The sequence below is a fragment of the Cygnus olor genome, chromosome 1, assembly GCF_009769625.2.
Source record: "Cygnus olor isolate bCygOlo1 chromosome 1, bCygOlo1.pri.v2, whole genome shotgun sequence".
Classification (NCBI taxonomy): Eukaryota; Metazoa; Chordata; class Aves; order Anseriformes; family Anatidae; genus Cygnus; species Cygnus olor.
The window spans coordinates 15,863,063-15,882,857 of NC_049169.1; the positions used below are offsets into that span (position 1 = coordinate 15,863,063).

Consider the following 19,795-nt stretch of genomic DNA (forward strand, 5'->3'; position numbering starts at 1 on the left):
TCTCATGGGCTGAGTTCTAAAAATGTTAAGCTGTGCAAGATAAACATTATTAATGCAACAGCTTTTAATTAAAATTCAAAAGGATAGAATATTAATAAGATTTCACATATGAACTAATACTTGTAGTGTCACTGGAATACTAACTATTTTTTTATGCCATAGACAAATTATTTTGATCATTTGTGTGATTTCAATATGAAAACAGATTTCCACACGTGGAAGACTGAGGTTTTTAATGAAGACATTTACAGATTTGGGAGATTTACAAAGATACCTTGTTTCTGGTGCTGTATGAATACTTAAAACTGTGAATTTTTAGATTCATAATGTTGAGTTTTAAAGCACATGTGCAAGATGAAGCATTCAGAAATGAGATGGCAGAAATAATCGACTCTGTGCAAGGAGTGGGATGAAGGATGATAAGAGAGCAGGATCCTGACAGAGCTTCTGAGAGGTAAGAGAAGTGGCAGGAGCTGGCCTGAGCGTGGTGGCAGCAGGATACATGGGCAGAAAGCAGGAATCAGTCACAGAGTAAATGGGCTTGAACCGGAGGGTAATGTGAAATAATGTGATCCCATCTGTAAAGATTGCATCATATTTCATTACACCATAAAAGGCTGAATTAATGGTGAAATTGCAGTTTTGTGGCTGGAAGATTCATTTATTTAATGTGTATTCTCCAGCTTATAAGTACATACCACCCGCCTTCGCTGTGTGGGTGCAGTAACATCTACAGAGTGTGCAGTACTGTGTTCTGTGAGTAATTGGCAGAAAATGGTAGATACATCATTTGTGAACTCCTGGCTCTACCTAATCACTTCAGCAGCTGCATTCTCCCAAGTAGCAATGCCATGCTTGTGTCCTTCTACAAGAAGACACATGTATGTATATTAATGAATTTGTTGTGGAGGGGAATATTGGGGCTGCTGTCATGTATCTCAGCCAAGGAAAGGGCTATTTTTAAGCTGACATTGTTTTGCAGTTCCCCTGTGTATATATTGAACTTATGATTGTAAATACATTGTTGTAATTAGAAAAAAAATGGAAATAAAGTTCAGATACTCCAGCTTCTATCTACCAGGTAGGTGACAGTATGGTACCATTACTACTTCTGGCAGTTATGTCAGTGCTGTCTAATAAAATGTGAAATGGTTTCCACAGGAAGCTCCACCAGCTGAGGTTACTCAGAGCCACCCCAGATAAAGCTCCACAGAGTACATGGAGGGAATCTGACCGTGCTAGGAGGTGAATGAAAGGATAAGAGGTGCAGCATTTTGAAGATGTACTATCTGAAAAGAAGCACTGTGAAAGTGGAGTAGCACTCTGCCATGCTAATCCTCTTTTTTCTTAACTGAAAAATGACTGAAAGGTCAGATTCTATAAGGAACATTAAAATTATGTATTTTTTAACACTTTGTGGTGCATTTATTAATATACTATTTTCCTTCTGCGTGACTGGAAGGGAAGTTTGGGACATTTAGCATGATTCCATTCAGATACGAAACCATGGATCAAAAGCTAGGGTTAAATTGCGGTGTCATCTTTTTATTATTCATAAGAAAAAAAATGTAAATAGTACAATTTTCTCCAAAGATGAACGAATATTTAGCACAGAAGCTTGCTGTTTCCTGAGGAAGCACCCATGAACTGGGTTCAAAAAAGACTGATTTTTCTTTTTCATTACCTTTCAAGCTCCCACTGCTCCCAGCTTGCTAACTCCTGCCTCCAAGCCATAGTAATAGGCCCTTTGTTTGCCACCAGGTTAGGCTTAAACAAGGGAGCTAGCTTGATTTCTCTTTTTTTTTTTTTTTTTTTTTTTTTTTAATATTGTTAATGCTACGTACATTTAGCAAGTCTATTGATTTTAATGAGGACTGATTTGTTTTTCTGGATCCCAGACACCTTATGGCAGGCACTAGTGCTTTCCAGCATTAGAATATCCTACAATATTAAACATAATTTAAATTAAATTGAAGTTATCAGAATAAATGAGTAATTGAATGAGGTAGTTTTTGTGAAATACCTGGGGGATTTTCATTCCCTGCTTTTATACTTATTAATTTGCAGAGAGCACTTATCTGCAGTGAGACTCTGGAGTGTCATTATTCTGGTCCAGGTAGCACTGGGGGATGACTGCAAATACTCGTCTGTCTTTCTCCTCTTCCCAAAAGCCTTGGTGGTCTACGTTTATGAAATAGGGATGATGGTGGTGATTCTCTTTCATAAAGGTTCGGCTGAAGTTAGGCACTTGAAGTTAGACACTTGAAGTTAGGCATTGAGTGAAAATACCAAAGACAAGATGAAAATGTTGACATTTTTCTTTTCATTGCAGTGCTAAGCTGTAGGTATTACAGAGAGCAGCCTCTTCGTTCTATTCTGGAAACTACGTCTGTATTTTGGGAAGAGGAGGAGGGTCAAGACTTTGTTGCTCCTGGTGCTTTCATTTAATTTCCAGCACTGCCTGTGCTGCAAACTCTTCAGTTTAACTCTGTCGTTAAATTCAACCCATTTCTTTAATGGATTTGACTACAGGGTTCTGTCCTCAAATTTACAGAGCACTCTGTCAATTACAGACTTAGGTTGAGGGTCAGTATTTTTTTTTTATTTTCCTTTTAAGTAATAGTCTGAAATCCTCCTTGTATCTTACCATTTTTCTGTTATGAAGAAGAAAACAATTTCCCTCCCTGTAGTTTCTCATGTGAGACTGGTGAAGTCTGTGCAAGACCCACATAAATGGGGGTGATAACTGAGTTTAAAAAGTGTGGCTGTGTGCAGAGATGCATCTGGTGCAGCAGGGTGAATAAGCATAAAAATGGAAATGGGTTTTTCCCAATCTCACAGCAGATACTGCAACAGTATTTTAAAATGACCCAATAGCTGTGTGACAGAATCCCATTAAATTAGGAAAGTGAATACTCCTTTGTGTATCTTGGTGATCTTAAGCCTCTGAAGGCATTTTTAATCCCTGTCAAACACTGGTACTTCCACTTTACTTAATAGCTATATAATTTAGTCTCTTTACACACTAAAAAAATAAAAAAAAAAATCCAGTGTTTTTTTAACATAATTAAATGGTAATCCTTAAAACCTTTGCGTGTCTTGCCTGTGCTTAACGTGTGGTGAATGAGAGAACCTAGTGGATGATGTAAAGAGTTTTCTATCAAACAGGACCAAATTTTAAGGATTTTTATCATCAAAATTAACTGTTTTTTAATAAAAGACAGTCACTGTGTCATTTCACTCTATGCTGAAAGCTTTTGTAACGCAGTGCATTATTACTGCTAAACAGGGAATTCAAAGATGTAATTGCAATATGTAAGTATACAATGGCACTCCCCCAGCTTGCCTCCGAGGCACTGTTTTTGAAAATCAAGTGTAGACTTTTGGAAAATACAGCAGCCTTTTCCTTTGAGCGCTCTTAAACTCTACGTCTTACATTGGCATCCTGTAAATCAGAAGAATCTGCTATGAATTGGAAGACTTCAGTACAATTTCAGGATCTGATCCTTAGATATTTTGCCTTTTAAAACTGAGAGTAAAGGATACCCATGTGTTTCCCGTAGTCCTGTATCATAGCTTAAGTCCAGTAGCCTTTGGAGCTAAAGAGCTGGAAGGGCCTTACTGACATAGAATCGTAAAGTCATTTAGGTTGGAAAAGACCTTCAAGATCACCATGTCCAGCCATGTCAACTGGACCTACCGAGTCCCATCACTAAACCATGTCCCCTACTGCCACATCCACATATCTTAAATACCTCCAGGGATGGGGACTCCACCACTTCCCATGGCAGCCTCTTCCAATGCTTGACCACCCTCTCCACAAGGTGTGGTCAAACACTTCTATAATCAATGCACTGACACCCAATGCATTGTTTATAAAAGACTTTTTGTTTCTTCATTGTCATACACGCACGTCTCATCTCTGCCACAAGAGATGCCAGCGACGTGCACAAAACAGCAAAGTGCCGTAATTGATTGAAACGATTGTTAGGCAACTTTTGGAAGACAACAATAGATATGACAAAATATCCTCTGCTGCCCTGCTGAAGTGATTGATTCATCATGGGAGGATGTGTTGTGTTTGAGAATAATATTAGCCACAAAGTTTGTATACGTAGCTATATAATTGTGTGTCGAACAATATATATTCAAATTTGCAATATTTTCTTGTGTAAATATCATTGTTCATATTCTCTGTGATTTTCAAATGCCGAAGATGAAACTAGATTTACTAATATTTATGCGACATGGTAGCTTTTATTATTTTAGAGGACAGCAGTGTCTTGCAGGAGGTACTGGCAACTGAACCTGCATTGTGCAGAGCAGAACCTCGAGACAAGTTAATCCTGTTATTTTGGGTGATGCCAGCCTGCAGTACAGCACAAGTGTGGGTCGTGAGGTACTTTTTCAAATTAGGAATTGAAGGAAGACGGTGTACATGCTAAAGAGGGAAGCAATCAAGTTATGTCATGTCATGCAAGAGGTTTTCAGCATAATTTTAAAAAATCAGCTAAGAAGATGAGTAAAAAGTTTACAATCAAGTTGGATCAGAGGAGAGCAGATATTGTGAGGGAATCATACAAGACCTGACAGAACTGCTGTGGGTGGGCAGATTCACCCCCATCTGTCACTATATCGCCCACCATATGGGCTGCCAGGGGGTTGTTGAGGTTTTTTGGTATTCCCTTTTTCAACTTAGGAGGTGATGTTTTGATGCTTCACGAATTAAATGGCTTTTCCTTGTGGTTTTGTGTCATGATCTGAACTATTTGATATGCTAATATTATGGTTGTTGATTAGGAATACACTGATGACGAGTAAGAGTACAGCGACAAAAAACACTGGTGGAGGGTGTCAACAGGAAGAAGATGAGAATATCAAATGGGAGGAGCAGAAAACCAGAGTATCGCCTCTCAACAGTTAAATTGTAGAAATTAGATTCAGTTTAATAGCATAGTGCAAGGTTAGAAGTCTTCAGGTCTAAGAAAATTTTTGTAGAAATCTGGATATCACTAGTTGGAAATGGAGAGGAGAGGCTTGCTGTTTTAGTCATCATTCTGTTGTCCTACTGCTGTATTGGTATTCCTAAATGTCTATAATTGGGACAGTTGATCCAAGAGGTATTAGGAAGCATTGCTATAGCCATGTAATAGTGCTTCTTGCTATATGTTTATTGACATCCTCATTTAAAAAAATAAATAAAAGTAAAAAAATGGTGCAATATGGAGCTAAAAGGGTGTTCAGGAAGACTGGAGAACTCATCTTCCGAAAGGAGACTAAGTAGCTCACTTAGCCTAGCAGAAAGATGTTTCAGAAATTATAATTGCTCTTTAAAATCAGAGAATAAATGTCTCAGAGGAAGAAAAGCTATTGATTTTTTATGATGATCTAGGCACATGAATGAATGCGTGTGTGACCTTGCCATGAAAAAATTTTGTTTGTAAGTTAGAAAAAGTTTTTATCAACCAAAGATTCAGGGTGTCTTGAACCTCTTTTTATTTGGATTATCAGGGACAGGAAAAGTTAAAGTATTTTAAGGTGGGACAGTTTTATTTTGTTAAAAGCTATTATTGTGAGGTGGTTAGCTGTACACTCGAGGGTTTTGATGACCAAAGAGGTCTCTTACAGGCATGTCACTTTGTTCTTTTGAAGTGTATGACATAAAAAAATCCACCTTGCTTACAGAAAGTAAATGTTTTAATGACTGTAAGAGGAGTGTTTGATAACATTGGATAGTTGTATATCTCATTTTGATAAAGAAACAAAGGAGGAAATAATATTTTTCCCAACTTAGATGAGTTTGTGTAACCAAAATGAGCCATTGATCTGTTGCACAGAAAAGACCAAAGGGAAATTACTTTTTAAGGAATCTAAAGGCTGTAAACTGATTAACACAGTAGTCCTGGGAATGGTGATGAATCAGAGTGATGAAATGGATTTTTACAGCCTTTGTGATCAGCTTTATTATATGCCTAATGTCAAAGATGAGGTTTGATCTTATCCTTTCTGTGACTTTCCATTTTCATTATTCATAGCCAAAGGAAATTCAGCATCTGAAACATTTTGTCCAACAAAGGCAATTCCCACTGAAAACTGTGTCTGCGTTCATGTGTTTTGTAATATCAGTGCTGCTGTTGATATTAATATTACTAGCTTTATTATAGGAGTCCAGAAAGGAGCCAATCAAACCAGTGGCTAATTGCGCAAAGCAATGTTTCAAAATCACAGAATGGTTGAGCCAGGGAGGGACCTCTGGAGGTCATCTGGTCCAACCCCCTGCTCCAGCAGGGACGTTTAAAAGGCAAGGTAAGGGATTAGACAGACATGATAGGAAATGTAGACAGGGAAGTAGCAGAGTTTGAATAACTACCCAGTCTCCAAACTGGTGTCCATGGTTGCTCTGAGTGCAGCCGCTGTGTGTGAGTGGAAACTGCTGCATCTCCTTTGTCACTGCCGTGTATGGGATGTGAAACTGGGAGGCAGAACCACATTGTCCAACACTCCAATTATATCAATAAATGCTGCCATATTGCTTTGCAGTCCTTATTTCAAACAAGTCTAACCAAGGGATATTTTTTGTTTCTTCAGCACCTTGCCAATGTGCCTGTTTCCCTTCCCCAGGCTTCATGTGGTGCTTAGCAGGGCTGTAGCATCCCTCCTGCCTGAGAGCCGATACGCTTGGAACATATGCTGTCTTTGGCTCCTTCCAGATACACCAGCTTCTTCCTATCTTGTTTTCATTTCCAATACTTTGACATCTCATTTCCCATATGCTGCCCTTGCTTTCTCCTGCAGTTTCTGTAAGTTCATCTGCACAGATGAGTTACCACAGTTTAACACATTGGTGAAGCTGTCGTAATCCTGCAGGCCTTTAGTGATGAAAATGCAAGCTTAAACTTTCTAGATTAACCCTCTTTCATAACAAAAGGTCTAAATGGGTGGGACAGGCAGATGCAAGTGTGCTGTTCCATAAGCCTGCTTTGCTCTAGAAGCTGTTCTCAAGCTCACAGAGCCCATCTTTCACTAACCTGCGGTTACTCCACGTGCCTGGCCTCTTTCCAGTAGCAGTAATTCCAATGGGAGTTTCTTGGCTTGTGCTTGCTCTTTCTTTAAAGCCTCTGAATATTCAGAAATGCCAGACATGGTATGATTGTTGTGCTCAAGCTGCACACAAAAGAGGAAGGCAGGTACATTTGCAGGGTTAAAACCAGTTAATAGCAGTAACACTATTGCTCAAGTTCATTTTCAGTATTCAACAAAAGTGTATCAAGAGCAAAGTCACATCAGGCCTTCAAGTCGGTGGAGTGATTCAGGACCTGCATTTGGAAGCCTGTGGTCTTACCCCACCTCCTTCCCCTGCAGCGAGCAGGACGCAGGATGCTCAGCCAGCCCCAGCCATGTGTTTATTGCTGCAGAGGTTCTGTGTGGCACGCTATGGCTATACCAGTTGTTGGGCTGTTGCAATTCAGGTTAGCAACATGTAAAACCGTCTTGATCTGTTATCATCCGAAGGTGAAATGTTAAGGATGGCTTTACCTGTTCTCCTAATCTTTGTCCAGATGTATATAGTCAAAGCATGCATCAGAACAGGCTGTCTTGGAGAATGTTATGGCTGTATTTACAAGGATGTGTGATAGTTTGCGATAGGAAAGAGACACAGAATAAGTCAGAATATTTGTAATTCGAGTTGAATACTGTTGTTTGAATCAATATGAGTTAGCATTAGTCCCTCAGTTCTTCTGACAGGTTGGTGTCTGTCTGTTGTATCTGATTGGCATTGGCATAGTCCCATAGCAGTGAGCTACCTGGCTGGGCAGATTGCACCGCGGCTCCTTGCAGCACTTACATGGCCAGCCTGCAAGTGTCCACACCAGAAATTGTGGACCTGCCACCTCCCACCTGAACCTTTTCACCACTTAAAAGTCAGCTGGGGAGCAAGACTCTGTATTCCACGTGTATGTATGCCGTAACTAAAATACAGCTATTTTTTAAATAATTGAGCTCTGTCTTCTGCTTGGCAGCACAGGTCATTCTCGTTGGGGCTGTAGCCAACAGGAGGTTTTGACAGCTCTCAGTGTGACAGCACAGCTGCGTAGGGCAGGGAATGCTGCGGTATCCTTGCTGTGTTGTCCATGCAACGCTGCAACCTGGTGTCTGGTCCGATGCAGTGCCTGTGCTGGAAGTCATCAAACTTGGTGGTAATAAGCTTTAGCAATCCCTAAGGAAGGAGAGAAACAATGTCAAGGTGTAGAAGCAAGACCATTTTGTGAATGTGGATTGTGTTTTGTTATGATTACTTTTGTTTCTCTTAGTCCGGTAGTTTTAATATACAATGACCTGATAGAGCACAAGGAGAGGTCATGCACAATTGCAGAAAGAGAGTGTGTATATCTGTTGAAATTGCCACCATTTTGGATCTCCTTCAACATTTAATCATTTGTTCCTTGGCTATGGTGCTACTTGCCATTTCGCTTTGTGTTATTTCAACTGAGTTGCAAAAAAGATGGAGGGATTCATTATCTCTGGGGACTGTTTTTCTTGGACCGAGTAGTTTGAGTAGTTGGATAGTGATTTCCAAAGTATTGTGCTAGAAAAATTCAACAAGCCTTTGCAAACCAGTGCCAGAGTATTATATCTTCATTTTCTTAAAAGCAACAATGTAAAATAAACGTTTTTAAGATGTTGAAAGGTACTTCTAGGTTATTTAGATTTATTCATTAATTTTAGAAGAATGACAAATTCTGTCCAAAAAAGCTGACATCATTAGACAGAAACTTTGTCAGATACAACAGATGGGCTGGAGCAGCCCCTCCTGAAAGATTGGGGCAATCAAAGCTGTGATGCAGACAACCTGGCAGCTTATCCACAAGCTTTTTTGGTTTTGATTGAGAGCTCCCAAGCCTGGCATGATCTCCTCTGCTGCTGAATGAGCTGACCTGGGGCCTGATGTGTTTCGAATCGTCTAAAGACCTGCTCGAAGGGGGCATTCTCCTTTTCTTCAAACATTAGACATAGTCACTTTATTAAAATCCTGACTCTTTAAAAGAGGCAAGGGAGGAAAGTGAGGGCATTAATTTGCTTCAAATCTATACTGCGCATTTTCAGTATACATATGTCGTAGAAAGATTAGTCTGGGTATTCGTTACTGTGGAAATGCCTCAGTTGTTTTTTTGTTCTTGATAGCGCAACTTTATAGTTTTGACATTCTTGCAGATGATCCATATTAAAATCTTTTATATTTATCTGACTCAGTTACTTTGTGTGGTTTTTTAATTATGTTTATTTGCTTTTAAAGATAAAGTACTTGCTTTAAAATTCCAAGGAGATGCATGTACTTTTGTCATTTTCTTTACATTTTAGAAAATAAATTAGGGCTGCCAAACTTTGTCACTGACATTGCATTCCCCATAGGAGCTGCAGTATTTAACGTGGTTGTATAATATCACAGCCTGACCTTTTTCTGCCACAGTTTTTCTCCCTGTCAGGAAGAAATTAAAAAGACTGCACTAATAGGCAGTTAGGGCTGCACAGGTTGGTATTAAAAATGTTCGTATTTAGTGCTTATCATAATCTATGCAAATATTCTTCTGAATTTTTGAAATTGGATTGCTATGCCGTAATAAACATCACCAGTGTTGCCCAGCAGCCAAGCTGTGTTAGCGTGTCATTTGGATTTGCAGATTATAAATTTCCCTGTTTTGTTTTCCACAGAAGTGAAATATGTTGTTTATTTATGGATAAACGGTGAGCTTCTAGCTGAGAATATATAACCAGCAGGTGCAAAAAGCAACTTGGAGCCGTGTCGGGTGTGGAAGGTGCCTGTTTGTATGGGTCTGGAAGTAGGCCGACACACTTTCAAGTGATTCTTTATTCTTTGCCTTTTTAACTATCTAGCATCAATGCACCATGCATTGCTGCTGACAACTGGCAATTTCTGGCTTCACAGTAGAACTGGATTTTGAGAAGATTTCGATGTGTAGAGTTAAAAGTGGCTTCATGAAGCCTTGTCTGGTTGAAGTAAATAGGAGTCTCATAGCAGGTGTCAGCAGGCCAAGTCTTGACATTTGTTGTTATTTTCCTACCTATAAGAAGAAAAAGAAAGGCAGTATTGGGAGATCAGAGACTGCCTGGATGATTTTGGTGACTGGAGTAGTGCAGTATGAAGTAAGTTTTGACAAGCAGTTAGCAATTTAATTTAGAGAGCCTTAAGAAGCGAGGGCACATGAACATTAGCATTTTAATTCCAATCACGTCTATGCTTCTTGAATCTCCATCTCCCCAAGATTCACAACACTGCAGTGATCTCGGAGGATGCAATTCTTTGTTTCAGACAAAACAAGCCTGGAAGAGATGTTCCAGTCACTAGCAGGCAGGTTGTCCATGGAGCCAGGCCCAAAACATGAGTGCGTGGAGACACCAGGTCCTCGGTGCCAGCAGCTTCACTCTGGGGATCCTCTCCTGCTGCACCCCAGGAGTTGCTTGTATAGTCTCAAATGGCAGAATTGGTGAGGAAGACGAGCTGAGGAAGGGAACCAGGAGGATCTAGAGACCTTGCCCCAGCGTACAGGGGAGTCAGTAACATCCAGAGATAGGTGTCATAATTTATGACTGGTAGTGTCTCAACTGACTCAGGTGCTTTCACAAGCAGTCAACTGAGCCTATTGTCCATCATGGGTTATTGTATTGAAATAAAAATGTTTTATGCTTAGTGGTCCACATGTTTTTTATGCTAAAATTTCTGAGGTTAACACATCCGGGCATTAAGACAATGTGGTGGCATTTAAAGGAAGCTGCATTTTGAGCAGGGGAAAAAAGAAACGTGAGCTTTGACATTTTTGATGGTTATTACTGCGTGAAAGCCAATGGGCTGTTAGGTATATGAAGGATTGAATATTCAGTATTGCAGACGGCACAAATTAACAGAACAAGATGAAAAGTGCTTATGCAACACAAACAAAGCTATTTGCGTGTTTTCTCGAAGGTTTATTGAGCTCTCCCTGAGAACACAGGCACAATATCTGTATTCATCTGATCTCTGTGAAAAACAATAGAAGGCTTCCTTTTTTTTTTTCTTTTCATTTTGTTCATTTGAGTTATTTATGAGTTCCCGTTTGTGTGGAATGGTTGATTCATTTTAAAATTAAACAGAAACTTCTGTCAAACACTCCTGTTTGGTGCAGATTCACATTCCTGCAATGTGGTGCTAACCCATTTCAAAACGATCATGTTCTGGCTAGACAGAAGTAATGCAGTGGAGAGTGTCAGGCAAGCTGGCGGCAGGGCATTTAAGCTGCAAGACCTAAAACCAGGAGTCTGGGAGGATTGCTTGCAACGTGTTGGATGCCATAGATTAGTTCTGTGTGACCTTTAATGAGAGTGAAAACATACTCAATTTTTGAGCTGTCTTTCCCTAGACAGTACACTGAGTTCTGAAATCCCACGTTTTGGCAGAAAAAAAAATAGAGCACAAAGCAGTGGCTGTGCGGATTTATTTAAATTAAAAATGCAAACCCCATTTCTAGCAGAACGTGACTGATCATAGGAAATACGAACAGCCAAGGCATTGGCAATTCACCTCTTGATGTCCTTCAGCCAAAACTTCAGTCAAGCACAGGTTGTCCCTTGGTGTTGCCTGATTTCCCAGAGTAATTGGGTGTCAGCGTGTGGCTGCATATGCAGGAGGTCACGCCTAATATTTGTTACAATCTCTTTTGATTTACAGTCAGGAAGTACAATATGAGCCAAATTCAAATCAGTGGTGTCTGTCTTGCAGGTACTATAGTGCTACCATTTTGCAGATGTCGGGAGTTCAAGACGACAGGCTGGCGATCTGGCTGGCCGCCCTCACAGCCTTTATAAACTTCATTTTCACTCTCGTGGGAGTCTGGCTTGTTGAAAGGATGGGTCGCCGGAAACTCACACTTGGCAGCTTAACAGGTGAGTGCTTCGTGAGTGAATTGGGTAGGCCTCATGGTAACAAGAATAAAATGAAGATAAAGTTTCAAGTGCTAATTTTATCAAAGTAATCCTCTTCAAACTAATGATGTTGACCCCTGTCTCCTTGCTGAAATCCTGTAGATTTTCAAGAATAGTAATATGGTACCACAGCCAAGAGTTAGTTATAAAAATAGAGGTTTAGCATCTTATTTTTTCAGGTGCAGTTTCTTTTTCAAGCTATGTTTGATAATGTCTTTACTTAGTTTTTTATACTTTTTGTTTGTTTGTTTTGGTGTAAGGAATCAAATGCTTGGAACTTCACAGCTGGCTAGTTTTTAGATCTCATGTACATCTGCGATATGCAATTTCTGGCTCATTAATGTGAATTCAGAACATTTTATTAAGAACTACTGGAGAAAGCATATCACACAACCATCGAAGTATTTTTTAAAAAGTAAAGCAGTTCTTTGCATAATTATTTCAAATGCAATACAGTCAGTGCATTACCTGCATTAATGTGACTGTGATTGGTCTCTTGCATGAGGGACAAAATCACAGAATTCTGAATTTCCGCATTTTGTCCAAATATTCAAACACCATAACTCGGTGATGCAGCCACCTCTTAGGAGCTGGAAGGGCAGAGCTAGCAGTCTTGCCTACACTCAGCAGTATCCTGCTACTTAGCTGGACCGTTTCTGCTTGTGCCCTTGTAAGTGCCCGTTCTGGCTGAAGCAGGTACCTGGCCCTGGCTGAACATCCGAAAAGCTCATCAACTGGCTGTTGATGTGACACAGCAGAGGGGGGACCACCTGCCAGGCCGCTGCCCATCTGCTGACCCCCAGGGACAGCAGTCAGTCTGCGCTCACAGCGTTGGAATGCATTTATGTAGGCCCAACTGCTGACTGCAGTGTTGTCTGTGGTCCAAACAATCGCACAAATTGGTGAATTAAAAGATGTGCTTTGGAGTCAGTTTGGTGTTTTTAAGTTATAATGAATATGTATTTGATACCATCTTGTTTTGGAGCTGGGACTCCTAAAGTTTTTTTAGGTTCCTGAACTTGTGATCTAAGTTCAGAAATGTGGTCACAACAGGAGAGTAGTCCTGTACCATTCCCTGTACAGATTCTTCTACCATTCCCTGTACCCAACACCTTTTCCCTGTGGTACATGTGTGTTTTCTTGACTTTCTGGGAAGTGAAAGCCTCATGACATTCTCCCTAGACTTGTTTTGTGGGTGTTGCCTCTCATTAATACTCTCTATTGGAATGGAGTATTTACGCATTAGGCCCTCATACCTAATATGTGTGGCCAGCCCCTCGGGGGTTCATTGCTTGTCTGGAACCAGCGTATAGGTTTTATTCCCACATGGACTTTCCATACAATCACAGAACTCCTTGCTGTTTGGCTCTCGTTGACATATTCAAAGGTTATAAGTTTGAAATGTAGATGCTAATGTGTCTTGTAAAGCATGAGTCATGGAACAGATGAGAAGATAGAAATAAGGCACAGGACTAACAAAGGAGAATAATGCAGTTAAAGGTCATTTGTTTATGATATCTGGACACAAAGTAATTAGTAATAATATCCATGTTCCTTGTTCTGTGGTCAGTGGCCCACTGTCACTCTGCAGCATCTCTTGATCCATGCTGTGTTCATACTGTGCTCTTTATCCTATGGTCTCTGCTTTAGGAAAATACAGCACAAATAATGACAATAATGAAATCAAGTCATTTCTCTGTGCTATTTAGAGTTTTTTTATGCAAGGGTTGACACAAACTTAGGTAGTGGTGAGTATGATGTGCTTTACTCAGCAAAAGGGCTAAAATGATAATTACTGAATCTGCTGATGGATTTATTTTCAATAATGAGTTTTCTCATGTGATAAACTTAATATTTTAATGCTCTGTTTTGGTCTGTGTTTCTAAGGAAATTGACCTTCACATGGAGTTATTACACTGGCTGCTTTTCTGGTCTTTAGAGAAGCTGTATATGCCCCTGTTTTCCATTATATGAAATGAGGGCAAAATTACTACCTTTGCCTGCTGCTACAAGTTTATCCTGGCAACAGTTCTTCATCTTTCTTTTCCTCTTTTTCTTCAGTTTGTTTCTTTCTTCAAAGTTGTTCATTGTGAAATGTGGAGAGTTTGGCACAACCGCAGTATCCATTTCATTTGTGTTTTCCTTTTACTGCTTCAGCAACTGGCAATTTGAAAGCATGGTGCTAGTTGGGCATTTGACAATTTTTATCTCTGTTTGTAGCAGAGAGGATCTGAAATATCTTTGGGATATTTACCTTTTTTTCATCTCAGTTAATGGCATACTGTAATTATATGTTTTTGTTAATCTTAGACAAACTTTCCACAGAATGACAACATATAATAAGCTTCATTCACCAGTTTTATATACTCCGTACTTTTCCAAAGAAATAAAACATTTGCAGAGGTACTGTAACTACGTGCTAGTGTGTTTGTTTAACTTGAAAGACAGACAAGGCATATTTAGAATGAATATAAATAAGATTATAGGTCCTGTCTAAATATATTTGCTATTTGGTTTATGGCATTTTGAAAGTACAGTAAATACAGAAAGTACAGTAGATCTAGTACAATATCATGCCCCCCCAGAAAACTGGGATTGTCAGCATGACTAGTAATCATAGCAGTACAAAACCCAATTTAAAATAAATTGAAATTACATTTTATGGTGGGTAGGTGCTTTCTCACAAGTAGTTTGTAACTGAGTTTAAGATCTTAGTTGCCTTGGTCTAGGTAAATATGTGGTCCTGTAATCTTGAGTTCATGCATATTCATGCCTATTAGCCATGGCTGCTGCACAGACACATTCATGGTATCTTGGTGCTTAAGATATTATTTATTCCTCAGAAAAAAATAGTCATACACTTGATGGGTTTGCCTGCTAGGAAACTTTTGTTTTTCCCTTTAAGAGCACCATCTCTGACCCATCCCCAAACTGCCGAAACAGTAAAAACCAACAAGTAAAAAATATGTACAAGAATGTATAATTTCTTAAAGAGTGGCAAGAGTGATATGCTGTATTTTTAATGCAGTGGCATTTTTAAAGATTTGCACAGAAGCATTTCTGAGAATTTCTAATGTACAGAGCAAAGGGTTGCTGAGGAGTACTTTTAATTGAATAAAGCATCTATTTTTGTGTGGTAATGGAAATGTTATTAAATGATCAGTAACCAACTTATAAATGCAACTATAACTAGTTTTGTGTTTTTAGTGTTGGTTGTCTGTACATCAGGATATACATGGTCTGTGGGACCTCTCAAAAGATGCCACATAAGTAGCGAGTATACAAATACATACGGGGGCGGAATTAGATGCCTCACCATGTAGCAAGGTGTAAATGTTTCAAGATGTCCAAGTTTGGGTTAGTTGCAGTATTCATAGTGATGAATTATATTAATTTCATTAAAATGATACAGCATATTCTATGTGTGTGACAAATCAGGTAGGAAAACTATGTACTGCTCTAATAATGACCTGTTTTACAAAGCAGGAATCCTGTCCATGCACAAGGAATTTGCTGGGGTCAGGAGCTAACAGATGGAGGGGGCTCTTCCCTAGCAGATTTGTTACGTGTGCTGTTTGAAACAAGAAATTCAGAAATTGCAGTTGCACATTTTGGTGGCATTTGTATGAAAAGTCAAATTTCTCTCATTTCACAAAGGCAGGAAGAATTGATGAAACAGCTGATGCTATTTTCTATTTTACAGGAAAGCCTGCAAGCCTGGTAGTGGGAGGAAGTGTGATGATTTAAACGTCGCTATTAAATTTTACCTTTACAGCATTATTTTCAACACTGAAGAAGAATATATTAGTTTATTCATGCAGTCTTCAATTCCAGATGCCACAAAATAGTCTTGACCTGTTAATTTAATATCTGGACATTAAACTGAATGTACTTGACTTTGACATCTAACCTGATTCAAGATGGGGATGTAGCAAAGGGTATTTTTCTTGGATTCTCATCACAACTGCTCAGTGTAATGGCAAATGCTGTATGCATAATAATGGGGTGCTTTGCTTTCCCGAGCATAGCTCGGTTCAACAGAGAATTATTTCGTGTTCTCTGGAGAGGAGTATCACATTGTTCTTTATCTGTATTTTTAGGTACTGCTGTAGCACTCATTATCCTAGCTTCGGGATTTTTGCTATCAGCTCAGGTCTCGCCGAGAGTCACGCTTAATCCACCAGATCCTTCACATCAAAACTCTACCTGCACAAAATACAGGTGAGATTTCATGATCATTCATCCAGTCTTCTTGAAGATTTTTTTCCAGTTAATTGAGTATTACAACCTCATGCAAGTAATGGACAAGTATTCAGGCAGTCCAGTACAAGGGACTAAGTTAAATCCCTAAAGTTAAAATCTTTACTTTCTTCAATAGAGAAAATTAGATTCTTTCCTTAAATGCTCTGAATAATCCTTTGGAGTTTCTTGGATTAAATAAGGCAGGTAAGCACCAGACTACACACTTGAGATCTCCTCTGTTATATCAGAACTACTGCAATTTATAGCAGACACAGTTTGGAATATTTTAAAAGTAATTTGTAAAATATACATGCTGTTATTAGTCTACTCATAGATTTGTCATGTATAACATCTATGAACTGTTCAAAAGAATATGTTCCTTGCCTCTTGTTTTACTGAGCAAAATAATAATAATAATAATAATAATAAATCTTTAGAATAATGGCAATTACTAACAAATGTGATTTTTAGACCTTTTTTCCTACAGTGGGTACAACATTCCTTTTGTATGTAGTTGTGGTTTCAAATAATATTACTTCTAAGGTGGTAGGAATGTGCTGTTTTCTATATTTTGTGTGTTTTTATTCTTGTGTGAGTGCTCCTACATTCTGGTAGGCTGGAAAACACCAGTGTCCTAATGAGAGAGGAGTGGCAAAGTGGCTGAAGAAATTCTTGTTTGTGTTGAAAATCTGCCTTGCATGTGCTGGTTGTAGACATAAATATCAAGAAATGAGCAGTACGCGTCTAGTTTCCTGGAGATATTGTTTAGAAATATGGTTTGTGGCTTTTCATATGATAGAACATTGACTCTAAGGAGCTGAAATTTTACAGACCCTGTGGAGGGCATGAAAGGTCTTCAAAAAAGTATAAACAGATGCTAATAACTGCAACATTAGATACTACCAGATATGAGGATTGCAACTAACAAAAACTGTGTTTTTCCTTGTTTGCTATTGCAGTGTCACTTATATTGCTATTTTTGAGACGTACCTATTCATCTTTTTCAAATGGCAAGTAAAATAATTAAAGGATGAAAAGGTGGAAAAAGCTTTCAAATATTCTTGTTTAAGAATAAGATGATGTTAATATCAAGATGTCAAAAGTATTTGCCTAGGACTTGAGCTAACTGTTTGGATGGGATGTCTGTAGACAGTTGATGCACCATTTTGAGAACTCATTATTTGATATCTAATGAACATAGATGACTATATAACCTGAAACAATATATAAAACTGCATAGAAGAAATGCAACTAGTTCATCTTAAGGAGTATAGAAAATTATTTGACACAGTTTTCATTTTCCAGTTAACCACAGCTAGTCAAACTTGGATTCACTGTGGCTTGCTCAGCATGTACTTCTGGACAAAGCCATGAAAAACTAAAGCAAGTAGTTCTAGGAAAGGCATGTTATTTAATTAGTTATTGGAATGCTTTAATCTGTCATGACTTCTGACATGGAAGAGAGCAAAAGCAGATATGGTAGAAAATCAAATGGTCTAACAAAGAGCAATAAAATAATTTAAATATTTTCATTTGGGAGTATTTTGAAAAAGAAAGAGCTCAGCTTAAAGATAAAAGTGAATATATAGGGGGAGTTAAGTTAATGGCAGTGGCCTCTTCCTTTTTTATCCATGTTTTAGCTCGCTTTGGTGTAACTGCTGGTACCTTACATTGCTTAGCTCTCTACCTTGCAAGCCTTGAAGCGGTCGCAGAAATTTTTGGAAAAGCAAAAGACAGCAGGACGTCAGAAGATCACCAAGTAATGTCACACCCTTGTAGCCACTTTTAAATATGTGTTCCCCCACAAATACAAATAGTCCTCCAGCTAGCGGTGGAGCAGTGCTTCTCTAAGTGAGGTGCACTCACCAGGGTCTAAACCTGTGTGCAGCATGGCCAGCTTGGAGTATGGGGGTGTTTCTAAATACAACTTTCCTTTGTCTCTGCCAAAACATATTTACAAGTTAAAAAGAACATCGTCAAAATGTATTTTGCTGACAGAAGTATTGGTGATACTGTGCGGAGTAAAAATGCTTTGTATGTTTGCAGATCTGTTGGGTTAGAGTAAGCGTGGGTGTCCATAATGGAAGCCTCAGAGCTACTACAGTCTGTTTGTTTGTTGTTCCCTTGATCCGTATTCCTCTGCACAGATTAATTTCTGCTGCTGGAATAACAATGAAGATAGAACAGACGAACAAATGAAGAACACAGCCACTGTTCTGAGAAATGCACCCAGGGCTTGAATACTACCTTCTGAAAGAGCCATGCCATGCAAACAGATGCATGCGTGCTTGTTGTTTTTTTTGTTGTTGTTGTTTTTTTTCAGAAAACAAACCAAAAAGACACATTGCAAATATCAAGTAAAACATTTTCACTTGGTGTAAAGAAGTAAAATATCATAGATGAGCAACAGTCAAAAAATAATCTGTATATCCATGAAAAAGTCAAATGTAATCCTTATTCATAAGGACATCGTGGAAGTAATGCAAATCCAGCAGGATCCTTGAGCACTGAAAGTCTCTTTGCATCCTCACAGATGGCCCTGGGTGGGTGTCTCACTGTGGAAAAACAAGGTGAACACTCTCCTGTGTACCACCCTTAAATCAAACTTAATTTTGCCACTTAACCCATACAGGTACAGGTGTTTGCAGTGTGTGATCTTTCTTTGATCTTCAGTAGAACAGCTGTGGCCTGTTATCCTTAAAGGATACCTGTGGTCCCTTATCCTCAAAGCCACAGAGAAATTCAGAGGTAAAATTGGGAGTACAAAACAGCACAATTCCAAAATTTATCATCTGAGAAATTAACAGATGAGCTGGCTATTCCAGTTGTTTTCCCATCTGCTCAAAGCTCCATAAACGTGCTCCCTTTTCTATGGGTGACTTGCCTGCTTCTAGAAAGAGGTCAAGTCGAGGGGACATGCAGTAACCGTCTTCTGTCTTTTCCCAATCTTCAACAGATCAAAGGTGTGACCATCCACACCTTGCTTTGGGAAAATGATCCATTTCTGGACAGTAGCCATTGTCCCATTTCCTTGTATTCTTGGAAGACAAAAAGTCTTCTTTCATTCAAGTGTCTGTCTCTTTTACTGTACCGCTTCAGATTTGGTCAGCTGTAGAAGACATAATGTGAACTTGTTCTGCTTAAGTAATGCTGCTGTGTGGAAATGGTATCTTCTGCATTGATCTCAGGTTAACCATGAGGCTCATACCCTAGGGAAATGATACCTGTGAAGAATTTCCTCAGGTTCCTTCCTGATCTGATTGTCTTCAGAGTTTGATTAAAACAATCCAGGCAGCACCAGCTGGGCTGGGCACAAGGATTCTCTTGTTCGTTTTTGAATTAGTCACTCTCACATGATTTGTGTTCCTGAGCTCATCGACGACTTACTTGCACGACACTGAGATGAAGACACCAGTGCTTAGTGCTGATACACATCGTATTCGAGATAGCTAATAGACAGAAATAGGTATTTTCTTTATGAATTTAGCAAAAGTATTTTATTATGACCAGGACTGAAAAACTCAGCCCAGAAACTAAAACTGGTTTTACTGTATTAAATAGCTTTAATATACATAGA

The 19,795-nt window shown here is 39.0% G+C and overlaps 1 protein-coding gene across 1 annotated transcript in view; it reads left to right on the forward strand.

Moving 5' to 3' along the window:
* The window catches only part of SLC2A13 (solute carrier family 2 member 13), a 154,956-nt gene that overhangs the window by 101,451 nt on the left and 33,710 nt on the right, over positions 1-19,795 (forward strand). Inside the window, exons 5-6 of the mRNA XM_040544722.1 lie at positions 11,774-11,937; positions 16,077-16,197. Coding sequence (XP_040400656.1) covers positions 11,774-11,937; positions 16,077-16,197 — 285 coding nt within the window. The remainder of the gene's footprint in view (positions 1-11,773; positions 11,938-16,076; positions 16,198-19,795) is intronic.